The sequence below is a fragment of the Ornithodoros turicata genome, chromosome 4 (genome assembly GCF_037126465.1).
Source record: "Ornithodoros turicata isolate Travis chromosome 4, ASM3712646v1, whole genome shotgun sequence".
In the NCBI taxonomy this organism is placed as follows: Eukaryota; Metazoa; Arthropoda; class Arachnida; order Ixodida; family Argasidae; genus Ornithodoros; species Ornithodoros turicata.
Window position 1 is genome coordinate 42,031,424 of NC_088204.1, and position 25,394 is coordinate 42,056,817.

At 47.7% G+C, this 25,394-nt stretch overlaps 1 protein-coding gene across 1 annotated transcript in view; it reads right to left on the bottom strand.

Moving 5' to 3' along the window:
• The window catches only part of LOC135392378 (uncharacterized), a 322,651-nt gene that overhangs the window by 183,873 nt on the left and 113,384 nt on the right, over window positions 1-25,394 (bottom strand). Inside the window, exon 9 of the mRNA XM_064623094.1 lies at window positions 2,975-3,127. Coding sequence (XP_064479164.1) covers window positions 2,975-3,127 — 153 coding nt within the window. The remainder of the gene's footprint in view (window positions 1-2,974; window positions 3,128-25,394) is intronic.

The window sequence follows — 25,394 nt, forward strand, 5'->3', positions numbered from 1 at the left end:
AAGGCTACACAAAATACTGCCAGAGTCTCTCTCTCTCTCTCTATTTATTTTTATCCTCACGAATATGTTTGAATGTGAAGAGAGAAAATGGAGGCAGCTGGACTCGGCTGAGTGACGCAGCCAGACGTAGGGGGGGGGGGCTCGACACGAAAACTCGCCCCCCACGCCCCTGATCCTGGGTGTGCCAACACACAAATACTTGTGCACACCGCAGAATGCGGATAAAGAAAAAAAAAAGATTTGAACGTTCACGATACGATTACATATACTTAGGCTGTCTTGACCAATGAGGCGGTGTCACGAGATTGGAAGTATTTTGAAAAGCTGATATTTTGAAAAAAGAGTGCTGCTTACATAGACGGACGCCATGAACTGCAAGAGCTTTCGCGATCATCACACTGGTCCCCCCACCTCTATATTATGTTCTCCTCGGATTTGCATGATTTGCGTGGGTCGGTCCATGACGTGCTTAAACTTAACTACGCGGCAGCACAATGCGTCTTGGTGTAGGATACAGTGAATTGCTGGAAGGTTCATGGTGACGCCTTCCTCTACAAGCGTAAGACATGCTTCTTTGATGCTGCCTTTTACTGTGCTCCACAGGTCACTCCCGGTCGTTGTCCCTTTCAGAGGGAGAAGATCAAACAGTTGCTCATATATGTCCAAGTCGTGTGTTACACCGCGGATGAACACCGCGCACCGAACAATATTATTTATGTCCGTAGATTGGTCAAGTGTCAATGAATATGCACAAAATGTCTGCAAAATATCGTGCAGCTGCATTTCCAAATCTGCACCCATGTCCTCAACTCGCCTAGGGACAGTAGTTGCAGAAAGGCTAATCTTCCCAAAAAGAATATTTTTCGGTTGGGCTGCACGAATGAGACAGTTCCTGATAAAAGGACCTTCTGTGAAGGGTTTTGACGCTTTTGCGATCAACTGCGACAGGGCGAAGCTTGCTTCAACGGCGACGTCACTTTATCTGTTAACCTTACGGAAAATGTTCTTTTGTCTTCTTGCTGGGAACTGAAGCCGCATCACCTTTTCTTCAGGGATCTTTCCAGTAAATCCCGCGTACTGTCGTTTGTGAAGTGCCTCGTATTTGACGTTGGAGATTGTACACTTTCGGAACAGCAGCAGTTTTTTGGCACACCAGACATTCCGGGACGTTGTTTATATCTGCGACCACATACTTTACCTCCCAATGCTCTTCGGAGGTACGCTTCTCCTCCTCTACCATCCGCTTCATTTGTGGCTTCGAGCAGGCCATACTCCCTGTGCTTTTTTTGTAGTCGGTCGCAAAGACATGGAAACACTCCAGGGCACAAACCGACGTCCACCGGAGGTTTGATAGTACAACACGTGATTATGGAAGAGACGCTTTGACGACTGCGAATTCAGAAACTATAGGACGGCCTCCGACCGCTCGGTCCTTCCGAGGAAGCCTTGGGTGGTCGCGGCAGAGCACTTGTGTATTATAGTGAAGAGAGCTCCCATGTGTATTATTTTAAGTGGGCCTGTGAATGTTGTGACTCATTATCCAAGAACAAAAGTGCTTTCCGCAGGCCCACGATTGTCCATAGCGTCTACTAGCTTCTTTTTTCTTCTCTCTCTCTCTCTGACTGCGATTAAGTTTTCTTGTCTTTCCCTTTCGTTCTTTTTTTGCTATCTCTCTCTCTCTCTCGTTGCGGGAGCCCCACGGGCCCGGTGTTTGAGATCCCTAGTAGAATCATTGCTCGCTATCACACTGTTCCTGTGCTTTCGAATAAGAGTATAGTGCAATTTTTTTTTTAATTGTTGTGACAGAGAATCACTGGGGTGGCATCCAATGTATTGATCCGTAGACGAAAGCGTGCTGGGCGAACGCAATGCATCCTGGACAGGTCCTAGTCGCACGTCACAGCAAACGTCAAGGCACACGTGACCTGAAATATGGCGGCGCCCGTCATCGGCGGCCAAACCGTTTGTAAACAATGCGGTTGTTGTTTCTGCGCGACGTTTTGCATGTCTTTCGATCATGGTAATTATTTTTATCCGATAATGTTGCAGTAAAACGCGCAGTTTTGCACATAAGGCCTCGTACTGTTGATGACTTCCAAAGATATGATGTCGACCGCACGTTAAAATCCACTGAGCCGATATGCGATGTTCTTAGACAAAGGAGAAATGGGCTCTCATGTTGCGGAAGAAGCACCGCATAGTTTATGCTGGCAAAATACGTTCATCTCTTGGCATTATGACGACGGAAATATGTCGGTAAGCGGCAAAACGACATGTAAACAAAGTCACATGACCTCAAAATGACGTTTTCTATGACGTGCGACTAGGACAAGATGGCAGTTTTGCCAAAAGCACCCGCTTGAGGGTAGTTACAACAATGACGGGTTTGTGTCACCCCTGTGTAGAGAATAACTATCGCTCGCTATAACTTGTTCTAGCATGTTGTCACGCCTATCTGTGTTAGATTAAAAAAAAGAAGATTATTGCACATGTGAGACGACTGAATTCAATTCCATTAGGACAATAAAAATATTTTCAAGTGTACAACTATCCTTTCCACGTGGACGCGTTAGTGTAGGCGGGGGAGTTGATGAGTCGCGTTGGGTGTAGATTAAAAAAAGTAATTCTTTTATGAAAAATTTCCAAGTGTATATTTATGTATTCACTGCACGGGTAAATGCGTCGGCTCGTGAGGACGGGTGGTAGCGCGGGGGGATTGATGAGGCGCTGCCAGATAACATGTCGCAGGTGGCGAGGGGATTATTAGATTGCGCTGAACACATGTCATATGTCTGCGAATCGTCATGTTTCTCCCTCGGCACTAGAACAGATACTACAGCGTTTCCTTGACGACTAGTCGCGCAAAGTAAAATTATTTTCGTTGCAGAGTGCTGATGGAAACTTGAACCCTCATCGGAGAACAGCTGTTTTTGCATTTTAGTGCCCCGTTAAATATGGTGGGCGATCAACTCACCTTGCATGTTTTCCTCGCTGCTGTTGACGGATACCTCGTGCGTGCGCAAGTTGATATGTGCCCCATCAAAAATGAAATGGGTGCACAATGAGACGGGAAACTTGCCATCGTAAGCATGACCAAAGTAGCACAGCATCCTTGTTGCATTTCCGGCTGAAAAAGATATGACACTGTACACGTGATTTACTACACGTACAGCTCTCTACATTGCGGTAGCTTCTGCTGTTTCCATCAGAGGGGTCAACGTGGCGGCGGTTACACGTCACTGCAATTATAATAGCTTAACAATAAAAACACGTTGCTTCATGTTCAGCTTCGTTTTTTTGTTTTGTTTTTAGGGTATCAGTGCCTGTTCACACGCACTGCTCTCAACTTGAGCTCATATTTATGCAATCTACTACTGATATACACCATGTCTTTGTACATGTGTCTACGTACGCCTGTCCTGGAGAGACCTCATCAGGAAGATCACATAACCATTTTTACACCTTAGTGTCCCGTAGAAATATGTTTCCTCTTCTTTTTCTTAACGATGTCAGTTTCCTTACGGAGTATAGTTAGGCGATGGCGGCACGAAATGCAAGTGGTTTAATTTCGCATCGCGTAACCACGGCGGAATTACGGCTGCATTCCTATAGGATCAACAGTATGATCCCAGGTACATAATATTCCTCACGTGCAGCACAAACACGATGTCCCGTAGCGTACATTTTATACAGGCATCGCACCTGATGAAGGAAGGACTCCGTCCGAAAGCTTGTTTTTCAGTAAAATAAATGTGTCAATCTCTTTAAATACTTATTTTATTCACCTGCGAGTGCTAGACTTCTCCCATTTTTGCCTGTTATTTTATACATCGTACACTCCAAAACGTACATCGCATCGGCTGCAACGAATTAGGATGTCGTTTGTCGCCTCGGGTCAGGTAAAGCGTATTGGCGTGTTGCAGTGTGCGAGAAGCAACAGAAGAGGGAACACAAATGGAGTTATCGGGGAACATGTTCTGCGGTTCTCTTTACAGGCACAGATAGACATAGAAAGACAGATATCCTATGTAACAATGAAGGCAGGCACGACCAATTAGTGCAGAGGTGATGACACTACACAGTCAACTTTTTTACACTGTTTTCGTGTAAATGGCTTGTCCCATGGTGCACACCTTTTTGCTGTTGCCCTTACACTCGAATGATGGGTGTTTTTTAAAACACCCTTTAATTAAGTGTATTCCTAATAAAACGCTCTTGTAATGGGCGTTTAAAAACAAAAACACCCTTAAAAAGAGAGTATTCAATTGAAAATACCTTTTATGATGGAACTGTTTTCTGCCAAATATTCCCTTTCAAATAGCTAGTGTAATACAAGCTTCCGCGGCAGCATGCCGAGACCAGTGGCCGAGACATACAGTTCAACGTTCGTGCTTCTATGGCAAGCACCACCCTGAACATATGGCAGACTTCCAGCCTGGGTTTCATCGTTGAACCTAAACCGGAGCGCAATGCGTCGCAGGCACGCGAGCGGAGCTGCGAAACCAGCATAATTTTTCTCTCACGAATTAAAACACCATTTTGAACACCATATTCACAATTCAAACTGGGTGTAAAAAGGTTTACTTTACACTTTACACCCTTAATAATCGACATTAGATCAAACGTGGTGTATGTCGATATACACGTTTAGTAATGCTCTCCTTGCACCCTTTACGGGATAGAAAATGGTGTTTTTTACACCTTACACCTTTTTTGAGCAATACACCTTTTTTGAGCAAATAAAGGTGTAAAATGATTTACTGTGTATCGAACAAAACGAATGAGTACGCAGAACGGAGCGCTGGCATCACAGTTTCTCCGCAGGGCCGCACTTGCAATGATTGGCCTTTACACTGACACAAGCTACACTGGAGGACTTTAGAAGCGATGAGCTCTGACTTTCTGTGACAGGAGAGGATGATCAGTGGCAAAATCTATAAAATGCGTTTGGGACTGTCTTGTTCGGCGCCAAAAAGAGAACACACTCGGTACGCCTTTGGAACTTATCCGAGTAAGCCTGGACACTCGACGGAAGCTATCCAGCGACAGTAAACCCTGTGGGTGTCCGAGACAGTGGACCCAGAAGTGACCTAGCCCCCGGGCACATTCCTCCTGTATTCTCCCCTTATCCTTGGAGGCCCCGGGAGCGAAGGTCACTGCAAGGTGTAACGGAAGGAAAGATGCTGGCGACGGGACACTCGTGTTCGTGACGATAGACAGCGCGGAGGTGTTGGAGAGAGGACCAGGAAGACATGTGATTTCATCTGCTTTCCATGTCAGGGTCATTCTTGGTTGGCAGCAGGGAACAAACTGGGCTATTATAGCCCACACCCGTGGACTACCGTAGGCTACCTTAATAGGAGCAAATCCTACACTTGGCGCCCAACGTAATTTCGTTCCTGTGTTGTGAATCGAGAGTGGTTCTTTGCGCTCTCCGTTTTGGTGCCCCGCAAGGATTTTGGGGGATCGCTGGTGTTAGGTTCTTGCGATATGGTATTGACGCCGTCTTAAGGATGACCCTGTGGCGGACCGTGGACAACGACGAGGGTGGATACGCGCATGGAGCATACACTCCTCAGTTCCACCGGTACCGTCCTAGCGTGAGGTCGCGGTCATCTGCTAGCTGGCACATTCCGTCATCGCCGGTCAGGACTCATGTAGAGGGACACCACCTCCTCTACATGTCGAAACCCGAACAGAGAACACCACGTTTGGTGCGATTCGGCCTTCAACCATCCCAAATTTTGCAACAGGGCATGGTGCCGAGCGTCCCATTCCGGAAACCCTCAACCTGACCACACCCTACGTCTACGCAACGACGCGACCATCCAGCTTCCAGTCGACTCCTTCGAAACGGCTCATTCACATGACTCGACGTGGTCACATTTTCAAGGACTTCAACTACTCGACAAGAGCACCGCTGTGCTACTGATGTCATATTGCGAAGCACATCCCTCCGGCACACATGCGCTTCACACCCATATCCACCCTCAAGCCTGCCTCATGTTCACCGCAGCAGGCACTCTTTCACCGCCGGCCGTGACACTCGAGCCCCGCGCTCACCTGCCGGTCGTGGCAGCCGACGCCACGGCACGTTTCAGCCGGCGTCTCGGCATCTCACCACGACACGCACAGCCTCAGCCACCTAACCTGGGACTTTAAGAGCTTCAGCTCCCGTGCCGGTCGCGGTACCCCAGGATCACGACTCCGACAGCGCCTCACTCTATTCCCCACTCTTCTCGGGCTAACGGATCCCCCACCAGCTGTGGATGCCCACCAGCTGTGATCGTTCGTTAACATGTGCCGTGCCATACACCTCTTGAAACCGTGCACGTCATCCACGGCAACACAGAATCTGACGACGACTGACGACTGCAGAGCCTTCCAGGAGGAAGAAAAAAATCGCACCTTTTGTTGCCAATGTGACAAGCTCTTTTATTTTTGATCTAACATACCTGGTAGAGCAACACCCGATTTTGTGAAAACTTGCTTATGAGCAATAGCAAAATGTATCAAGGAAACATGACACGTGGGAAAAGATTGCTTTGGAAATGAAAAAGAGAGACCTGTGTGTCGAAGCAAGGGTAGGTATGTACACCATAACACTTTTTGGGTCCCCATATTCACGGCGTAGTCGTTGTATCAGTTGAGAAAATGTTAATTATTAATAACGAGTTGGTAGCATGCTCGCGTTTCGAACCAAAAGTCGTGGGTTAGGTGTCGGCTCAGGACGCTGGCAGCTTGGTTTAAAAACGGGAAAATATGTGAGCAGTATGTCGCACGCCAAGTAGGCTTAAGGTGGGCAAAACTTAATACACAAGCCGGCCACTGTGGGGTCGCTCATATTTATAGTTGTCTGGAATCATAAATTAACCATGTAATGCTATGATATTTTAGGGCTGTCATTGTACAAGCCTACATGGTATCACACCGAGGTCAACATCACGTCATGCAGTGCGTTTGCGGGAGGCCACTGTGTGCACACATTATGTTCTGACGAGCATGAACCAGAACGAACAGCTGTAGCCGTAGTAAACGGAGCCTGTTTTCCGCGGTTTCACTATTTCTACGTGTTTTCCCTGCATCGCGGCCACAGCGCTTAAAAGTGACGTGCTTTATCCAGTCACTCTTGCTCTGTTCTCGGCAGCAGGATCACGTGGCCAAATTCAGCGACTATGGCGCGACACGTATCCTATAAAATAGAATTCACAGTGCTAATTCCTATGCGGAACTGGAACGCTAGAGATACTTGAAATTCACATAAAAAATCGCATAAATTACTTGAGTTATTGTATGTAAAGCTAGTGCTAAAAAATACAACATATGGACGTACTTACGTTATAGCGTCTCTCTTTGCCATGACATTATTTCGCAATTATTCATTGAGCGAACTTCTGATATAACACGGTATGCAACCGTGCGAATTCGTGAATTTCGTTTTGTTCCATAATTTTATATGTATGGATAGGACGGTAACGTACCAATAAAAAAAGAAAAAAGAGGAAAAACTCAGGAAAGATCATAAGGGTTGTTTGAGCGGGAGAGGATTATTTCCAAGAGATGTTCTTTTCCCGTTCAGACGCACTACCAACGGTGCGGTTTCAGGGTAGTGAACTCTACCTCGCTATGCCACCGGTATATGCGATGAACATTTTAATGCCATAAGTAGTGTATGAAGGCAGTAGACGCGAAAACATGGCCTGTCCAACGCATAAAGCAATGCGGCCAATGAAACGCAGGAATTGGAAGGTACCCAACGCGGAGATTGGACCTGAACCATCCGATTTCTGCACTCTAAAACAGAACTTCAGGTACACACCAAAAACAGCTTCACCGCATAGCACGCTCTGCGCCAACCATGGCCACGAACGATAGGGTTGTGGGGTTCTCGCAGAAGCGTTAGGACAGACTACAACAGCTGTTGTCGGTGGGCGAAAGAAGAATGTTTAATTCCTGCGTGAGGCAAGAGCGCGTGGCGTGGGCGGATTGTAGCGTCGTTGTTGTCGTCGCACTACAGGGTTATCGCTTCTGATTCGGATGCCGAAGGGTTACGGAAAGGCGATCACTGGTTAGTATACTGTCACGCATATTCGTCTCTATACTCTCCTTATGCGCTTTGCTATGCGGAGCAGAATGTATTCAAAAGTGGCCGCATCCATTCTCAAAACCTTGCGGTAGGCACATAGGTCCTCGTCTCGTAGCTCCCGTAGAAGGCTATTTTGCAGACCGTACTTTTTCCTCAGCACCCATTCTTTCGTACATATCGTCCTTAACCGCTTCTTTTCATGGCAGCCTTCACTGTCGTCAATGCGAACAGCAAGAGCCGCCAGTTTTCGCTTTCTTGCGTCCATTGCGTACCAAGCACCGTGCACATAAAATTAATGCTGCAACCTCCAACCGCAACGCAAACGCTATCCCCAGTCGCTAAGCTGACAGCACGTTGAAACATTATCTGTAGGCGGGTTTACATGAAGGCGATAAAGGTCGACATAGCCAGATAGGTCGACTTCCCTTCTTCATGTAAACCGGTCTACGTCGACTGAAAAGGGAGGTCGACTTCCCTTTGCCATGTAAACCAGTTCAGTCGACCTGGCGATCGGTGTCCGTTACGTCATCAGCGAGCCCTTCCCATATTGCCTGCGAAATTCCGGATTCTCGGAGGAAAGCATGCATGGCGACGGAAGCAAGCGATGTTCCCGCTACCCCTTCGAACCCACCACGATGCGTATGGACCGACAAAAGCACTAAATTAATGTTGTCCATTATTCGGGTTATTAGACGTTCGCATCGCAGCTGGATTCGAAGCGGCAGCGGAACCAAGCTATGTTTCAGACTGTGGAACGAAAAGCCTGTAAAATGCGTTATAAGACACTTGGTAAATAAATATAATGCGAAAATCACATATATTTACTTCCGAGATAACGTTTTAACGACGTGGCGGCGCTGCTGCTGGTGAGTAAGGTCGACTGAATTTCGGGAGCGCTAAGGCGCCTTATCTATTGCCATGTAAAACGTGGACGGTCGACGCTCCCGATCAGTCGACTGGGGACTTCAGTCGACGTTCGCGCCGATGTAAACGCCGTTTGTGCAGGCATTCGAAAAGGGCGTAGTCCCAGCGCCTTATCATTTACCCTCTCGCTCTTTCAGTCGCTGCGCCGTCAGAAAACACGCTCGTATGAATACACGGTGATGTCTTGTGCGTCGGGAAAATCTCCGCTCGGCGCAGGGAAACTAGTAGCGCCGGCGGCAGCAGTTGGGGTTAGCCCGAATCAGTCGTCGTGCAGACAGAGAAAGCTCGGAGTGTGTGTTTCATACCTCGCCGCAGTCTTTTGCCGAGGATGAATCAGTTTTCGCCCCAATAGCTTGCAGGGTTCAGGAGTCTATTCCTGTGTACGGTCCGTACATGGGCGTACATTGGCAGTGTCATTGGCAGAGTCGGGGATTCGTGGTACATTCGCAGATGCACTGTGTCTAAACTGTTGGATACTGTTGCCACGCTGTCGCTAATCGCCATGCCGTGTACGCGCACTGCCGTGAACGAAATGTCCGCGTCAAGAAGGTTGATGTCCCACTGCGGTTAGCATCGGGAATTGTGGTGTCGCCACTGGGCATTGATGATGGCGGTCGTACACTCTTAAAAATGAACTTCACCACATAGCACGCTCCTACCCAACCATCATCTCGAATGATATCGTTATGTGCCCTGATTTGTTGAAAACGGGAGGTGTACGCCTTTTTTGTGACACTTATGCTGTTCATAATTGTCACAGAAAAGGCATACGCCTCTCGTTTTGAACAAATCAGGAAAGATAACGATATCATTCGAGATGATGGTTGGCTAAGAGCGTGCTATGCAGTGAAGTTCATTTTTAAGAGTGTATGGCCATGACTGTGAATAAACATTCTAGAACGGCCTGTGGTCGGGTCAGGACATAGCATTTTGGCGACGAAGGGCAAGATTGCACTACGCGAGGTACGCGAATATCAGTGGCTCTGAAAGTCGTTCTTGAATCGCTCTTCGTGGAACTGCATCATGAGTTTGGGCGCCCCACCTCCGTTCCGGAACCGACCAGGCAAGCCGCCGATTCTATGGGGTCAGTGGCGGCGCATTTTCAAGAGCTACATGCTCGCCATCGACGGCATTTCCTACAAACCAGAACGGCAGAAGGCAATCCTTCTCCACACTTTGGGAACGGAAGGGCAGCGAATCTTCTACACATTGCCAGCTATCTCTGTACCGGCGCTGCAATCCCCGGACATGACGCATGCTAGAAGAGTCAACGTCTACTGCCTGTCTACTCCCTGACTGCACTTGATAGAAGGTACGCCGAGAGCTACATCGTCATTGTAAAGTGTTATCAACGCGTACAGCTGCCTGACGAAAAGGTCGAGGAATACATAACGGCACTTCGAGGCCTTGCTACTACTTGCAACTACGGGGCTATGCTCGACGACATGTTACGCGACCAACTGGTCGATAAAGATGCTTTACCACAGGTACGAGAAAGGTTACTGCTGGAAGGTCCTGCGCCTACACTGGCCAGAGCAATACCTATTGCCAGTCACGTGGAACAGAGCCAGAAAGAGGCGCAGCACTTTTCACAAGAGGAATGAGCTACGGTTGAAAGAGTGTCCGGTCATCGAAGTCAGACTTCAAGAAAACCTACAGTCAAGCACGCCAAGGAAAGGAATCAAGCTCTTTGCTATCGATGTGGTTCAACCCGACATTTGACCAACTCTCCTGAGCGCAAGGCCCGGAGCAAATAATATTACAAGTGCGGAAAGTTAGGCCATTTTGGTGCAGTTTGTCGAGCAGGCGCCAAGCGGTAACATGATACCACAAGTGAGATTGTGCCGGGCAATCGCACTGACGACTACTTCAGCACTTCAGGTAGCACGCTTCTGGAACTGCCCATACCCAGGAGAAACGCCATTTATACTACGGTACAAGCTGCTGGGAAACACATTATGTTCCTCGTTGACACTGGGTTGCCTGTTCCGATAATTGCGTGGCACGTGTATCAGTCAACGTTCGCCGAGAACTCGCGTAGCAGCTACACTCTTAAAAATGAACTTCACCGCATAGCACGCTCCTAGCCAACCATGATCTCGAATGATATCGTTATCTGCCCTGATTTGTTGAAAACGGAGGGCGTACGCCTTTTCTGTGACAATTATGAACAGCATAAGTGTCACAGAAATGGCGTACGCCCCCCGTTTTCAACAAATCAGGGCAGATAACGATATCATTCGAGATAATGGTTGGCTAGGAGCGTGCTATGCGGTGAAGTTCATTTTTAAGAGTGTAGGGTTCGGAATCCCGAGCCGTTTATAGAATCCCGGGATTTCGAAACGTGGATCCCGAGATCCCGGGACGGGATTGGGATTTTTTCGCAACTATACCCAGAATGTCGTATAGGACTGTAAACACTTGCACAACCATGCTATCACACATTGCGATATATTTCGCGTCTTCTGTCATCCCCACGGAACATTCTAGTACGGAAGAAAAGCGCAAAAGAACAGCTCACGGGGCAAAACCTGCGTATTACATTGAGCATTCGCACCGTGCCGGAATGTCGACTTTGCAATGAAATGCGTCTCTTCTTGTCTGCTACGGAATATCTTCTGGCAGTACGAGAAAATACATACTTATGAATTCTGCTCATTCATACAATTGTACTTAGGCAGCCGCTAAAATCAATGACGTATTTCGCATCATCCGCTGGAGTATTCTGGGAAATGTCGCTTGTGTGAATACATGGAATGGTGAGTCTTGCTCTTCTTGCCTTTTATTCATCCACAGTGACGGTTGCGTTCTATTCTGCTAGCCGAGTCTATAGTTTTCTGAAAAGGCTGTCTCCATTTTCTTTTTTCACTTTCATATTGTTAGGCAGAAAGCCGAGAGAGGTGCCAATGTAGGAGGGGTTTTTAATAGCAGCCGAAGAGGATGGAAGCCGAGACCAGAATGAATTGGGCGCGGTCTCGCGCGATGGTCAGAGCGATGGGGATGATTGCGATCGGTGATCTTCCTCACAATATATGTATCACTCAAGCAACGAAAATACGTATACGTGACGTGTCCAACGAAAGTACGTATTCGAGCGGATCAAAAGAACGAAAAGAGAGTTTGTGCAGAGAGAGATAGACAGAGAGATTCTGCAATATTTCTTGTTGTGGGAGCGGTTTTTCCTCGAGGTATGTGGCATTCTCTACCCGCGGCGGACCACGGACTGCACAGCAGCATCCCCGCGTGTACAATTTGCGCACGTGCTAACATTCATTCTGCAGGGCATCTGGGAATGAGAACAAGTCGGGAAGGCCCCATACCAGACCAGTTCCCTGTCTAGAAGCAGGAGAGGGGCAGAGTCTCTCGGGCTTCCTAGGTATAGGTCGCGAGTCCTGGCGCAGCCCACAGTATTCAGTGGCCACTTGGACAATCCAGGTGGGCAATGAAACGGCCTGTTTCGTGCCACAAAGGAGATGGAGGGACCAATCACTCGCGGTTCCGACCCCGGAACCGCGGCTGCCACCTTCCGGGGTCTTCTACTGAGCGACCGCCATCCCTCAGAGCCCAGACCTCTTACACTGTCGAAGAGGCAGCCCGCTCTGCAGGGTGTGCGGGGGACGTACGTTACCGGGCCGCTCACAACCGCGGCTGTCGCCGCAGCCCAGGCCAAGCCGCCCTCGCCGGATGGGCGTCCCCTGACCCCGACGCGCATGGTGCTCCGACTGTCGCCACGCCAGGGAGAACGCCCTCGCGGAACTACAGGTGCCACGGACCTTCCCGCCGGAGCTCCTCCCACACGCCTAAGTCCCAGCCCCTAAGACGTCCATGCACCAAGCCCCCGAACGATCGGCATGCACCTTTGACAGGAACCTCCTGAACTTCCTGGGGCGCAAAACGGGAACCCGCCCTTAAGTGGGGATCCTAGACAGGGAACACATAAGTGACCTCGCCCCCAGGCACATTCCTCCTATATTTTTTTCTCATCCTTGGAGGCCAGGGGAGGTCATAGCTAGGTGTAACGGGAAAAGTGCGGGCGACAGGACACTCGTGTTCGGGACTATACCAGGTGTTTCACGAAAATCCCCCGGATGAATAATTCGTGAACGGGTGGCGCCATCGAAGAAATTTCTGCTTGGTAAAGATCCGTGGGACACCCGCCAGGAACTGAGCAGTGAGCGCCTCATTTGCATACGCTTACTAATTAAATAAACGTCCTATATTTTAAATTTTACATCGAACGCTTTCGGAACCTCTCTTTTACGCATCGGGACCTTCAGCGAAAAATATTGCCAGAATAAAACCGCATCGACAGTTAGCGATTTTTCCGGGTAATTAAACGGTTTCGGTTTACATATTTCTTGCGCGGAGCCGTGCACAAATGCGCTCTTTGGATCAGCTATCCGGCCGTCAATTTCGTGTTCATCCACCTGGTTCACGCACGGGGGCGACGGAAGATTCAGGAACAGCCGCAAGAGACGCTTTGGAATTCTTTCTCAAAGCGACTGGTAAACAGCTCTGGCGGTTCTGTCGTTCCGAGATAGCGTGCTCTTATCATGGATGATGACGAATGCGCCGCGAGCACTGTGGACTAGAGGGGTACACTCTTAAAAATTAACTACACCACATAGCACGCTCCTAGCCAACCATCATCCCGAATAACAACGTTACCGCCCGATTTTTTCAAAACGAAAGGCGGAGTCTTTCGGGAGGTGGCTGTTCCTTATCTTCTGTCACCCTCGTGTGTAAACCAAGCGGATGAACACGAAATTGACAGCCGGATAGCTGAACCGAAGAGCGCATTTGTGCACTGCCCCACGCAAGAAATATGTAAACCGAAACCAATTAATTACTTGAAAAAATCGCTAAATGTCGACGCGGTTTTTTTATCAGAATATTTTTCGCTGAGGTTCCCGATGCGTAAAACAGAGGTTCCGTAAGCGAGCGAAATAGAATTTAAAAGTTAGGATGTTTATTTAATTAGTGAGTGTATGCAAATGAGCCGCTCACTACTTGGATCATGGCCGATGTCCCAAGGATCTTTACCGAAAAGAAATTTCTTCGATGGCGCCACCTGTTCACGAATTATTCGGCCGGAGGATTTTCGTGAAACACCCTGTAGACACACCGGATGTGTTGGAGACAGGTCCAGGAAGAATAAAGGACATGTGAGTTGGTCTAGTTTCCGTGTCAGAGTCATTCTTGGTTGGCTGCAGGGAACAAACTGGACTGCTATAATCCCCACACCCGTGGGATAGGCTACCTCAACAGGAGCAAGTCCCACAACCCTCAGGTCAGGGACCCATATTGCGTACAGAGGGTGTTGGTCGTCGGAGGTCTTCAACAAAAACATTTGCTCTGTACCGGAGCGTTTAATCTCAATATGAACTGTTACCTTTCGTTCCGCGGATCAATCGGATCAATATCATTAGCTTTACACTTTAGGATTTACGCTCGTCACGTTATGGCCGTGTAACGTACACTTTAGAAGCACAACTGCGCCGCGTAGCACGCGAAAAGGTTATTAGCGTATTATGCGGCACAGTTCCGTTTTTACAATGTACTGCTATGCTCCATTATAGACGGTTTGTATTTGAGCGTGCTACGTGCAGGACAATACAATGTCATACATTAGGATATCTGCCGTTATGCCCACGCCCAACGTGCGCCAAGCGTTAAAAGAGAAAGAAAAACAACTGACGCTAGTGAAAGAAGGGCGCTATCTGCTCGGCGTACGCGTATATTGGAACGACCAGACATAATCGTCCATTCACAGTGCACGACCGCCACCACCCCACTTAGAGCCCCACTTAAAGGGACCTAAAGTGCAAAAAATGTCTCCTGGTGGAATCAAATATTACCTTTACACCAACACAAAAGGAAATACACTCTTCGGTTGCGTCGTTCGTGCTTTATGAGCGGAAAGATTGTATCTGATTACGGCCGAAGTCTCAATACGACCGAAAGCCTCATTACGGAAAATCATCATTTAAAGGCGTACAGAAGGCTATCCAAAATATTTTCAATATAATACATCTGATGATGCGCCAATTTGCCGAACAGCAGAAAAAGTTTCGTTGCTTGCAGTGTTTTTTTTTTTTACCAGATAAACAGAAAACGAGAGGAAACGTACACAAACACAGCCGGGCTCGTTCTCTCGCGACTAGCCATTCGGGGTGCCACAAGGAGGAGAGGGACGACGTATGACGTCACAACTTCTGCTCAGTCAGTTGAGTTGAGAGTCCCTGTCTTTTTACTCTTGTGGCGTGAGTGCTTTCTTCTTTTGTAGTTGGTAAACCAACTCCCTCATGGGGGTATTAGGAATTGAAGAGGTGACCATGGGCATGGCGGATTTCATTGTCGCGCGGACGTTGCCTTGTGGGCAGTGCTTCTTCAGTTCTCTGAAGAGCTGCCACGTCTCCTTGTCATGACAATACCACCAACCGAAAACAAACGCTCCACTCGTGCACTGCTGGGCAGCCCAACATTGTACTTCATGAACACCTCGAGCACACAAGGAAGATCTTTCAAGCACTCTAACGACTCTGAAGTGCGGGACAATACTCACAATTCGTACTCCTTTTCCCATGGTGCAAGACTTTGCTGGATCCTTCCACATTCGAATGCAAAAAATCTGTACCGAAACATGATTGATTGATTGATTGTTTAATGGCACAAAGGCCGACCCAGACAGAACACCATCTCCCACGGACGTCCGAAATAGATCCCTATGTTCATATCCGAAAATGGACCTCCGTGGGACACCCCCTGGGATATTTATCGAGGGATAGCTGTATATCCGCACGAGGTCCTGTTACGGCTGTTTCACGGATTGCCCGAATCACCTCCGTGATAGGATCGTGTATGTATCATGTATTGCAAGGAAGAGAGAAACGCGGGACGATGTAGCATGCACAAATTCGACTTTCTATGAACCAGCTCACTTTCTCAAACCAAATGAGTAAGAAACAGAGACACTACCTCCACGGTAACTTAATACGCAAAGCAATTTCTCATTTCACTGTTGTTTGCGTACGCAACCGAATTAAACCCCTCATTAGACTCATCGACCCCTCATCGACTTAGACCCCTCATTTCGACTCACGGGCGAATAGGGCTGTCGAATGTGTAGAAGCTCGCGAGAACACCAACGTACAGTGTCTGTTTAATGTTTGGAAGTCAATGGCACTTCATTTCTAAAGCTTTGCGCAGAGTGGCCCAATCTCTCGTTGCTGTTGATTTTTCTTTGTTTTTTTTGAAACACCGTGAAACAAAACCACCGGCGACGGTGGCAGGTGTGAAAAAATGGCGAAAAGACGCTTTTAATTCTACTACAAATCCTATACTAACAACTAAAAAATAAAAAGAGCAACAATCGCTCGAGATACACGCTGCATCCCAGAGAGCTCCTGCTTACGTCCGTATCTCCTGGTTATGTCCGCAAAGTGGACATTCGTATGAAGTTCGAAACCCGGTCAAGTGGATCTCCGTAGTATGCACGCTGGAGGAATTTCAATTATTCTGCTGATATCCGTATGTCCGTGAAAGTATATCCGATGGACATCCGTGGGACAGGATTTTCTGACTGGGGATGTGAATCGAGTCTTTGGGTAACTTTACACATTAGGCCTTCCCAGATAGCGTTCAAAGTAATTCCGAAAGTAATTCAAAATGCGTTACGCGTTACTTGTAAAAGTAATTCGATTAGAGTTACAATTACATAAAACCTAATGTAATTGCGGAAGTAATTAATTACTAAGGAAGTAATTAATTACAGTAATTCAATTACTTGTAATTGGTTACTTTACACGTCTGTAAGTTAGACAGTTATGATTTTGCTGGTTATGAAAACCTCTGACTGCGACTGCAATGCTCGCAGGTAGAACGCCTAGGAGTGACTGGAATACAGTCTAAAGAAAGGTGCAGCGTTCTGTTTTGTCTGCCGGATGTTTAGGGGCCGAATGAGCATGCGACAGGGAGGTCATGCTGATGGCTCTTTTAGGCTATTATGCTACGCAAACTGGAAGAAGGCGCTTGAAAAGGGAAAAGGCTTTCGGCAACATGCTTAATCCCAAGGGCCTCGTGATGCCCTGCTGGGATGCTCCAGCTTCTGCCAGGGAAGGCCAGTGGACGCACAACTGGCGGCGCACGGCAGGGACACCATGACAGCTAGGGCCTGCACTGTGGCGCGTAACAGAACGGTGGTGTCAAGACTGTCCGACATTGTTCGTCTACTCGGGAAACCGAACCTCCCATTTCGTGGTCACGACGAAAGTACGGATTCTGCAAACAGGGGAGTGTTTCTCGAGTTCGTTCACTTCTTGGCAGACAATGGTGACGAATTTTTGAAAACTCACATGGACACAGCCACAAAGAACGCCACGTATCTAAGCCCAACTATTCAAAATGAAATAACCGTAGTCGCCGAGTCGATCAGGAAAGTCATTATGCAACGAATCAAAGACGCTGTGTTGTATACCCTGTAGGTGTGGGTTAGTTCGGCTCTCTTGGACATGGCACGTCTCTTCGTTGCCTGGCCTAGCAGCTGTCACGATGCGTTACCCATCATACTTGGCTTCCAGGGTACATCTCGGTTCCCTAAGGTCCTGGGAGCAATTGACGGGTCGCATATTGGAATTACTGCACCTAAGGAGAACGCTTCCTCGTACGTCAACAGGAAAGGTTTTCACTCTCTGGTGCTACAGGCAGTTTGTGATCATGAGATGCGGTTCCTGCACTGTTCAGTTGGTGAGGCAGGCTCAGTGCATGATGCACGCGTGCTTCGCCGTTCTGAGGTGTATGGAGTGCTCAACTCAGGTCACTTCCCACTGGACAGTTATCTAGTGGGAGGTGCTGGCTAACCCATTGGCCCACATGTCTTGACGCCATACACAGACAATGGTCACTTGACAGCCAAGGAAAAAAGGGTGCATCTTTCTAGGGAAAGGGTAACTATCGAGAGGTAATTCGGACTGCTGAAGGGTCGATTCCGAAGGCTCTTTCGTGTGGAAACCCGACGGCCAGACATAATTGTCACCATCATCATTGTGGCATGTATTTTTCATAATGCTTGCCTGGTGTGGGGTGATACATTTGAGGAGCCACCAGTTGCTGATAGGCAGGATGAGACGAGTTTCCCAGAGGACGAAACCCCTGCCGACGTAAGGAGGACTGGCATACAGAAACGCGAGGATATTGCGAATTCCTTGTAAACCGTGTGCTCCATGACCGTTTTGCATGCGTTTGAACTTGATTATTATGTAAAGGTGTCTACCAGACTTCACTGACCCTTCCTGGCTTTTGCTGGCAATTGGAACAAAACTCCCTGACCATCAGGCATGATGTAACGTTTTACAACCAACGCCGTTCATAAAGCTAAGCAATTTACTGAAAGCAAGCAAAGGATGGTGTTGCTGACACTATACTTTGCCGTTATTCAGTTGTGACCTTTTTTGGCGTCAGTGTTGTGCTCGTCTCCAGGAAACACTAATGCAAAAGGCGCATCAGACACCCGCAGACCAGGATGCTGCAGTGAGTGAAAGCTTGTGATCTTCCCCGACTTTCCGGGCCATTTTCATTTTCCTTCTCGGTTGGTAGACATCCTGTAGATTCCGCGAGGTGGAGAGACTTCACTATGTGGAGTTTCTAATGTTTGTTCTTGGTCCTCAAGGAGGTGGAGTCCACTAGATGTTGAGGCCTAAGCGGGTGACTGTATCTCGGGCTTCTTCCCAAGAATATCGTGCATAATACTCAAATACTCCCACTTTTGACTGCGAGAAAGTAAAGAGCAGGTGTTGGCATGAAATCAACCTGACTTTGTGATGATTGTTTATCCATTACAACTATCTCGTCTCCTTTATCTGCCCTCTTAATTACGATATCCTTGTCGTTCTCTAATGCCGACAAGCTTTCTTGCTGCTGCTTAGTGAGGCTATACCTGAGTTTGCGTATGGCGCTGTCCTGATACGCACAGAAGATATCCTTTAATGTACAAATGATTGAGATGAAGTCAATCATCAGTCAGAATGCTTTAGTCAATCTCAGATGAAATCAATTGCAATATGGCATATGCTGAAGGGCACTGCTTAGGAGGGCACCAGCAATCTCTTAAGCAATGTCTTATTTAACTTTCAACAATTAACTTTTTCATTATAAAGTTGTCCCAGTAAGAATATCTGCTCCCTTTGGTCCTCTGATACAGTCCCATTTTCTGAACAAAAAATCCGTTCGATAGATCGTGCGCAAAAAAAATCGTGAATCAATTTTTTTATTTTATTTTTTTAAATTTTTTGTTCATTGTGCATGTTCGGAGACGCGTCGGGTGCGTTTTTTTTATTCTACCCGGGCATCTCGGGGGTAACCCTTACTGGGCGAAAAATCGAGGGTGACGGAAGTGACGTCATAACCTACCGGCGAAAATTCAACTCTCGTCGCTCGAGGGTTACTCTGGGTACCTACTCTCACTGACCCAGCTCAGCAGGTGGGTAGCAAAGGGTTATGACGTCACACGATTCAAGTGAGAGTCCCGCGTCTTTTAACTGTCGGATTCCGAGCATGCAGGCGGTGCAGACACTGGAGTGCCCATACTGCAATGTCCCCAGCTTTGGACTACAAGACCTCGTGGAACATATCAGTATCGTCAACGGTCTCATCGCTGTCGTGTCAAACGGTAAGCCGTCTGCTTTATGCGCGGTCGAGAAGCAAGCCGTGCTGTCAGCCGTCTGCGTTTCTCGTCTGCGTTTCTCGGTGGTAGTGGAGCACGCATTCTAGAGGGTCGTAACGAATATGGGCACGTATTCAAACCGTGCTTAGGTGGCTGTTGCACGAGAAATGTCGACTGAGCAGAACATGAATCATGTGCTGACAAGCTTGTCTTGGTATGACGTCTGCGAACTTCTTTGCAGCTGAAGATCATGAATGGCTTGCTCAGCTTCTTTAACGCATTTTAATTTTGGCAGCGCCCAAGGTGGTCCCTCTTCAACAAGAGGTAATTGCTGTCCAACCGGATGTGTTTGGAGAGCCCTGTACGAATGGGCCGAGCATCTCCCCATCCCAAACTGCTGAAAACAACACAAGCCGACTAAACGGCGTCCTGTGGCCTGATAAGGCAGTAAGGTTCCTTCTAAGCCTCTGCCAAGAGGAGGAAGAGAGGAGTGGCACAATGAAGTTCACGAAGACATTTTGGTCCAAGTAAGTGCACCACATGAACTCACCTTCTTATGTTCTACCTCAGGGCTTCAGCCTTGCTTGCGGAAAAGGGATACACGCTGACTTCCATCCAGTGCTCGGACAAGTGGAAAAATCTTAAGAAAACCTACAAAACAGCGGCAGAAAGCAAAAACAAGAGTGGGAATGGAAGGTCTGTTGGGTTTTTCAAGGTTCCTTCACAAACGTGAAGAAAAAACAATGTAACCGTTTCCGGCGATGCAGAATCAAAAATAACAAAGACGGTTAAGAGCATCAACTGTTTACTATATACATAAAAACAAGACTTTCGTGCAGTAGGCTGCACTTCTTCAGGTTTGAGGACCTGTTACAAGTGGTGAAGCATATATCAAAAACCAAGTCACATGGTACAAGAGAAAAGGGTAAGGGTGAAGAGAACTACAAGCGCAATACAAATATCAACAAAAATGAAAAACAAAACGCAATCAATAGGAGGTGGCTGGACAAGGTCAGACAGACATACAGACGAGTCAGAGTTGTACGTGGAGGAAACCAATGAATATCACATGAATAGGCACAGCAGCCAGTTGGCACAAAGAGCTTTAGAATGCGTACGGGGAATTAGGGGGATTAGGCAATCCTTCGCTCTTGAGCCCTAATTCCCCGTACGCATCAACCCGATCAGGGTTATGATACGTCAGTCCTCACGGAACTCCTGAATCTGATTCTAACATGCAATAACTTCGAATTCGACGACAAACACTACATACAGGTCAATGGTACAGCAATGGGAACAAAAATGGCCCCGAACTATGCAAATATCTTCATGGCATCCTTGGAAGAACCGTTCCTCAGAAATTGTGCGCTGAAGCCACTCCTATATAAGCGATTCCTAGATGATATATTCATTATTTGGCCCCACTCCGAATGCGACCTTAAGTTGTTTGTTAACGATTTTAACCAAGTGCATCCCCCCCCAGTATTAAATTTACATTCAATTACTCCTCCTCAGTTGTTAACTTTCTGGATGTCGAACTACATAATGGGACCATAACCACCAGTCTGTATCAAAAGCCTACCGACTCCCAAAAGTATCTATCGTTCCAGAGTTATCACCCCAGACACACTAAGCTAGCTATCCCTTATAGTCAAGCGCTGCGTTACCGGAGAATATGTTCTAACGATGATGAACTAGACAATCATCTTGAGAGCCTTGAAGAAACATTCGCAGATAGAAAATATCCTAATCATGTCGTAAAAGACGCCATAGCCAGAGCTAGATCAACTGATCGAGAGAACCTATTCCAAAGACAGCCCCGAGCCGATAAGAATTATTCAGTAAACCTCACTATTAGCTTCAACGGTTATGCCCCGGACGTAAACCGCATACTTAAACGACACTATGCAATCCTCACCCAATCTGATCGTCTGAGTCAGGTGTTTCCGGAACCACCCCGGGTTACTGGTCGCCGAGCAAGGAACATCCAAGATAGACTTGTGAACGCCAAGTTAAACAAGCCGTCGGAACATAACGGTTGTCAACCATGCAACGGACGCAGACGCCAAATTTGTAAATTAATGCAAACTGCTACGATAGTAGAAAGCACAAATTCTAACTATCGTACAAAAATTAATGGTCTATTTAACTGTAACTCTTCTAACGTCCTTTATCTCCTTCAATGTAATGAGTGCAAGGCCCAATATATCGGTCAAACATCTACATCCTTCAGAATCCGATTCAACAACCACAGTTCTGACGTATCAAAGAAACCTAATCTGCCAGTGTCTCGACATTTTAGTAAACCCGGCCACTCAATTAACGACATAGCCATTTTCGTTCTGCAATCGGGTTTTCCATCCCAAAGCCTTAGAGAACAAAGAGAATCGTTCCTGGTTTACAAATTTAAAAGCCAGATTAACGAGGACCCCGGCGTCCTCTCAACTAATACATACACTGTTTGGTATCTTTTTCAGACTCCCCGGTTGGTCACCCCAGGAAATCATTGCCCTCCGGCGAAGAACATGACTGCCTGTGATGCATTGTACCGATAAAAGAGATAGGGTGCAGACTAACTGGTGCATTTCGTTCCTTCATCATTCATTGTACCCTTTTACCTTTGTTTGAAGAAGCACGTGTGCTGCCCTCTCCCCTTGTACATATTCCCCTCTCATTCTTTGGAATTTGTCTTGCGTCACCATAATTAATATCCCATTCCTGTTGAAGACAGCGCTGCTGTCGAAACGTCGACTACCCCCTCTTAGTTTTTAATAAAGTTCCCCTTTTATTCCTTGTCCTGTAGAAGCACTGTCTCCACTTCTGATCCTTATTGAATATATATATATATATATATATATATTTATATATATATATAGATACTCATGGAACGATGCGACAGCACCAGAGGACACGTGTTTCGCCGTGTTTGCGGCTCGTCGGCCCTGGGTAGCTGCGCATCGTTCGGGATTGGCAAACCAGGGGTCACTCAGCGAGCGATATACACCTGGGAGGGTGACTGAGCACTCCTCAATGCCACAGTGCAAGCCAGTGAATTATAAAGAGAGGGAAAAGGCCATTAAAAAATAAGAAAAATGATGCTAGATGTGTTTGAAATTCAAACTTACAGATTAAGATGGCTTCTATGGCTGCACGTAGAAAAACAGATACTCATGGAACGATGCGACAGCACCAGAGGACACGTGTTTCGCCGTGTTTGCGGCTCGTCGGCCCTGGGTAGCTGCGCATCGTTCGGGATTGGCAAACCAGGGGTCACTCAGCGAGCGATATACACCTGGGAGGGTGACTGAGCACTCCTCAATGCCACAGTGCAAGCCAGTGAATTATAAAGAGAGGGAAAAAGCCATTAAAAAATAAGAAAAATTATGCTAGATGTGTTTGAAATTCAAACGTACAGATTAAGATGGCTTCTATGGCTGCACGTAGAACAAACAAGCGCGGTGAGTGCGGGAATCAGAGCTATCTTATCAAAAATGAGGTCACCCGACGTGTTGACAGGTATATAGGGAAGGAAATACATTTTTGGAGCGCTTTTCACTTCGGTCTCAGTGAATGCAGTGAACAAGTAAACGGCAGCGATGGCAAGCGCCGTGTATTCCAACCAAGAAAAAAGCAAGGATGATCATTGCTCTAGGGGCTGCAGGTATGGACTATGACAGTCCTCAAATACAGTGAAATGCTGCCAGGAACTAGGGTGGTGAGCTCTTGTACCATAAGGCGTGCATTTTTGAGACTGTCCACAACAGGAAGTTTCTATTCCGGTACCCAGAGCCCTTCACACTCAATCACTGCCAGTGAGTCGAGGCAAACAGACAAGGTCCTGAAAGAAGTAGGAGATAATCCCCACGTAAAGTCTGCGCACCCTGGCAAAGTGAGTACAGACATCAAAGTCAAGTGTGCTGTGGATACTGCACAAGCTCAAACTCCACCCGTACCACGTGAGCCTTCATCAACATTTCCAGCAGGCGACAACGAGAAATGGTTGGATTTCTGTAACTGGATCCTATGTCAGACCGAGGAAAGCAGAAACTTTGTGAACAGGGTCATTTGGGCTGATGAGGCCCACTTCTGCCATAAAACTCTAGTGAATCGCCACAACGCGCATTGGAGCGAAACAAACCCACACTGGCTATGGGACTGCAAGCATCAGTACGAGTGGGGATTCAATATATGGGCCGGGATTTATAACGGAGCCATTATTAGGCCAATCTTTTTCGCGGGATCCCGAAATGCCAATCGCTACTGTAGCGAAATTTTAGATGCCGTGTTCAGCTTTGTTGATGACCTGCCTCTTGCTGGACGGACCCGCGCATGGTTTCAGCACGATGGGGCTCCACCTCACAGCGCGCGTCGTGCAATACAGCTGCTCCGTCATATGTTCCGGGAGAAGTGGGCTGGCCGATTTGGTCCAGTGTCGTGGCCCGCCAGGCCTCCTGACCTAACGCCGATGGACTTTTACCTCTGTGGTCGCATCTGTGGCGGCTGGTGGACAACGACGCGGATGAACACGCGCCTGGAGCACCCGCTTCAGTTCCACCGGCGCGGCCATTGAGATAGGCCACCGTCATCGCCTCTCCGCGGCATACCATCATCGCCTGTCGGGACTCGTGTAGAGAAAGGCCATCGTCCTCTACTCATCAAAGACGAAGTAAACAAAAGCGAACCACGATCGCCGGCTGACCAGCAGGGGAAAATCACTGCTTTCTGCTCGTCGCCTTCCAGATCCGAAATATAAACGGCCGCGAAAGATACAGAGAGCCCACATGTGCATGGTGATATTTTGCTTTCACGCCTTTCGTTTTGCTTTCAACTTTCGTTTGTAGTTTTCTTTTTTAAGTTGGTTTGTCTTCTGTTGTTCAGGGAAACGTATCCTGTTCTGTATTGAAAGTGTCGCTAATGGTAACCTACAGTATCTAAAGTACACAGGAAGTGTGTTGAGTGTGAAGAAATCCGCAGCATGTTGAAACAAACGAGCTGAAAAAAGAATAGAGCTGGCAGGCGTTCGTGCATACAGCTCTCTCTCTCTCTCACACACACATATACACAGGTTCATGACAATAAGGTGGTGCAGAAAAACTGCGAGACCGCTATATGGTGAGCTAGAATGACTGGTGTGCTTACCGGCCTATCCAATGCATGGGAGCGCTTGGTCACGGCCGTGGCACCCGACCACGTGCGATTGTTTACATGGATGCGCTGAAGCTCGCTGCGCGCCTTGCGGAAGGATTTTTGTGGGGATCCGAGGTACTCTTCTGTTTCGTATCACATGCCCTTTCCGTGAAATGCAGAGGTTCGCACCGCGCCGGCCGAGAAACGGAACAGTGTCGATGGATGGTTTATCGAGGGCATCACGAGCTCAGTGCAAGGTCGTTGCTTGCTGAGGTTATCTCTCATTCTTCTCATCTCTCGCAACTGATAATTTGTTGCTTGATGCAACAATGATCATAAGCGATTCAACAGTGGTCGGTCTGTGCATATCGCAGTATTCTCGCTCAAACTTGAGGGATCTTTGCGCTTCGGGGAACCCTTCCAATAGCATTGGCAATCCGTTGGGCGTTCGCTCGCTGCGCGTGCACAATCTATAAGCAACTTGTACAACTTGTATCCCGCCGAAAAGCTGATAGCCTCCTCAGCCGGAATCGAATCCACAACCTGACGCCAAACAATTGAGGGTTTTAGGGGGGGGGCGGGGGCGTTCTGGACAGA